The sequence below is a fragment of the Austrofundulus limnaeus genome, unplaced genomic scaffold, assembly GCF_001266775.1.
Source record: "Austrofundulus limnaeus strain Quisiro unplaced genomic scaffold, Austrofundulus_limnaeus-1.0 Scaffold101, whole genome shotgun sequence".
In the NCBI taxonomy this organism is placed as follows: domain Eukaryota; kingdom Metazoa; phylum Chordata; class Actinopteri; order Cyprinodontiformes; family Rivulidae; genus Austrofundulus; species Austrofundulus limnaeus.
In genome coordinates, this window is record NW_013952503.1 from 439,095 (window position 1) to 442,113 (window position 3,019).

Sequence of the window (3,019 nt, forward strand, 5' to 3'; positions counted from 1 at the left end):
CTCTAATTCAAGCAGAATAGCCTACTGTCAACATAATTATGGAGTGTGATTTATTTTCAACTCAAAATATCTTCAAACTAACGAAATATAAAAGTTATTAGTGAAGAAAACCCATCTGGAAAACAGCAGACTGACTTCACGTCAAATATACGACAGGTCTGGACCACTCGTACATTTTGTTCGTATCTGAAAAAAATCTTAGAATACCAAAACATTGGTGAATGCCACAAATTCTCCTAAATCACTCGTACGCACAATTTAAGAACAAATCTGTGCATACGAACGGTTCTTGCATGAGGCCCAGTGTGTCAAATATTTAGGTACTATATAAGATTGTTTCTTAAAGAAAATGCATCACTACAATCACTGTTTTCTGTTTTCTGAATAATTTGTTGTCCATTTTAAGAGTTTAAACCCACTGAGTGATATTGCACCCCTCCCAGTGGGGCCCACAGTTTGAGAACTACTGGATTACAGAGAGAGATAGAAGTCGATGTATGAAGCTCAGACTAATTTGCCATGATGTTATTTCTACTTCACAGTCCTGAGCGTGACAAATATGTTAATGAGGTGTAGGTGGGCCAGATGGGAATATGTTTATGCAAAATCTATTGGACAAACTGTGTTTGTGTGTGCTTCGCTCACGTTGTCGCCTGCAGGATCGTCCTCTGTGGCTGCCTGGATGGCATAGGCCAGAAAGCAGAGAATGGCGCCGATCCACAGCAGGATGGAGAACCCACCAAACAGCTGGCGACAGAACTTGACCCACTCTGGGGTGGTGGGTGGAGGGGTGAGAGCATTAGGACCGTCCCTGATCAATATCTCCGCTGCCTTGGCATTGGTCAGTCCCTAGAGGGAAGACAAAACATGAAGAGGGCAAAGGAAGTGTGGTAACAGAAGTCCACTGCTGCCACCTAGTGTTCAACTGATGAAACACTGTCAAGCCACCAAACAAACACTCACCTGGACAATGTCAGTCTGGAACTTTCTGGTTACTTCCTCAACGGACATCTTGTGTTCCGTCTAAAAAATTAAAACAAAAACAACAAAAACACAAACAGATTAATAGTGTGTAATATCAGGAGTGTTTCTGCCATTTTGCATGCACTATTATTACACAAAATGTTTAATCAAGCTTTGTCGTCATTATTAAATTTGCATTTGTTAAAAAATTTTACAAAGCTAAATTAAATTAATTGTAAATTTTACTCCATGCATGCAGTTCACCTGAAAAATTAGAGTCTTAGGTCAGCCAGAAAAAGGCGACCCTGGTGTCTTGAGCTGAAATGTGGGATCAAACTCACAACATCCTCACAACAAGTCAATCCTCCTGACAGGTGAAAATACTTTTTTTTTCTGGCCTGTATGTGAAAAAGCATCTTTATGTCCTGCAGGAGGATATAACTTTTTATAAATATTTTTATTGTAATATGTATGGAGACATACATATTTTTGGTAGAGTAAAAAAACTGAAGCTGCAAAATTAGAGTTTTTGATTGACAGAATTAAGACATTCGGTCATCTACTGGTACTGTGTGATTAAAGCTGCACTTTACTTACAATGGGCACTTCCTTCTTCAGGTCATCCATGTCCTTGGCTCCTGGCCCCTTCTTCTTCTTGGGGGATCGGTCAGCTTTGTCCTGTGTGGTGGCAACGCGGTAACTGTCTGAACGTCCATACTACAGACACACACATATGTTTTATACATGCACTCTGACGATAGCAACCTGTCTGCCTTTGTCTGCAATCTTAACTGTTTTCTGGGTTTGCAAATGTCTATTAAATCATCTAACTGAATCAGTTCAGTGTCAACTAAAAACTACAATACAGGAAATATTTATCAGTCTCCGACTTTAGTACTAGTTATGTCACCCTACAACCTCCTGACGTGGCCTTGTGAGGTAGTTAGCATGACGTAAGACTGTGAGGAAAGTAATTAATATGAAAAATAATGCAAAAAAATTTCAACATCAGATTCAGAATATAAAGAAATAAATGCATGCTTTGCTTCAACTAATTAATAGTAAAACTATTGTTGCTTTTTCACAACACATCAAAGCATTTATCTGCAACCTGTTCTGTCCTTATCCAATATCCACTGATCAAAATACACTTCAATACAACAACACAACAGCCTGATGGACACATCACAACACAATATGGACCAAACAGTTTACCCTGTAGATTTTAAAAAATCACCTCAACACTTCCATTTAATTATCAAGGTTATAAAGACATCAAAGAAAGAAAAAAACAGGAAAATTAAGTTTATAGACTCATCAAAGGGTTCTTTAGTCTCTTGCAGCTCTGCAGTATCAAAGCAGAACCAACAGAGACACTTTGATGTCAAGATTACTAAAAATCAAGCCGCAAGACACAAATCAGTCATATTAAATATCTTTGTAGACTTCTTCTTGATTCTCTTCATAGCTTGGTGTTCCAGGCTGTCCCTTCAGAAAACTGTTAATGTTGGTAAACCAGGCATAAGTGACCTAATTAACCCTGATTTTCTCCAGAACAGGGCTTTTAAGTCCCCTTAGGCTCTGTAACTTCAGTCGTGTGTCTTACAGGAAAGCAGCATTATCTCTGGGTTGGATCAGTACAAATGTGCCTCATTAAAGGTCAAAGGTCACCAGGAGCAGCAAGAGGCTCACTTTTACAACTTGGACATCAAAGGATGAAAGACTGGCTTAGTATAATGGGTAAGTCAGAGCAAGAGTTTGATCAAGCAGAAAACCCATAATTTAATTAAAAATGATTGTGTGTACCAAACTCAAATCATTTTAATTGATGATATAAGTGCCAAAAGGAGCAAATACTAGGTTAAGATGAAAAAAAGTCCTCCCAAGTAAGCACCTTCTAGTGGTAGAGTCAAGTAATAACACCAACAAACTGCAACTAACCATGTGAGTATGATTTGACAGAAAGCTAATCATTTATTCTTTATAATTATTGAAGTAAAAAAAAAGTTAGCGCGTGTGTGTGTGTGTGTGTGTGTGTGTGTGTGTGTGTGTGTGT

At 38.4% G+C, this 3,019-nt stretch overlaps 1 protein-coding gene across 1 annotated transcript in view; it reads right to left on the reverse strand.

The window, feature by feature from the left end:
* Positions 1-3,019, reverse strand: part of atp1a3b (ATPase Na+/K+ transporting subunit alpha 3b) — a 23,853-nt gene that overhangs the window by 10,731 nt on the left and 10,103 nt on the right. Inside the window, exons 3-5 of the mRNA XM_014013412.1 lie at positions 1,561-1,680; positions 964-1,023; positions 646-849 (exon numbers count right to left, since the gene is read on the reverse strand). Of these exons, the coding sequence (XP_013868866.1) occupies positions 646-849; positions 964-1,023; positions 1,561-1,680 (384 nt within the window). The remainder of the gene's footprint in view (positions 1-645; positions 850-963; positions 1,024-1,560; positions 1,681-3,019) is intronic.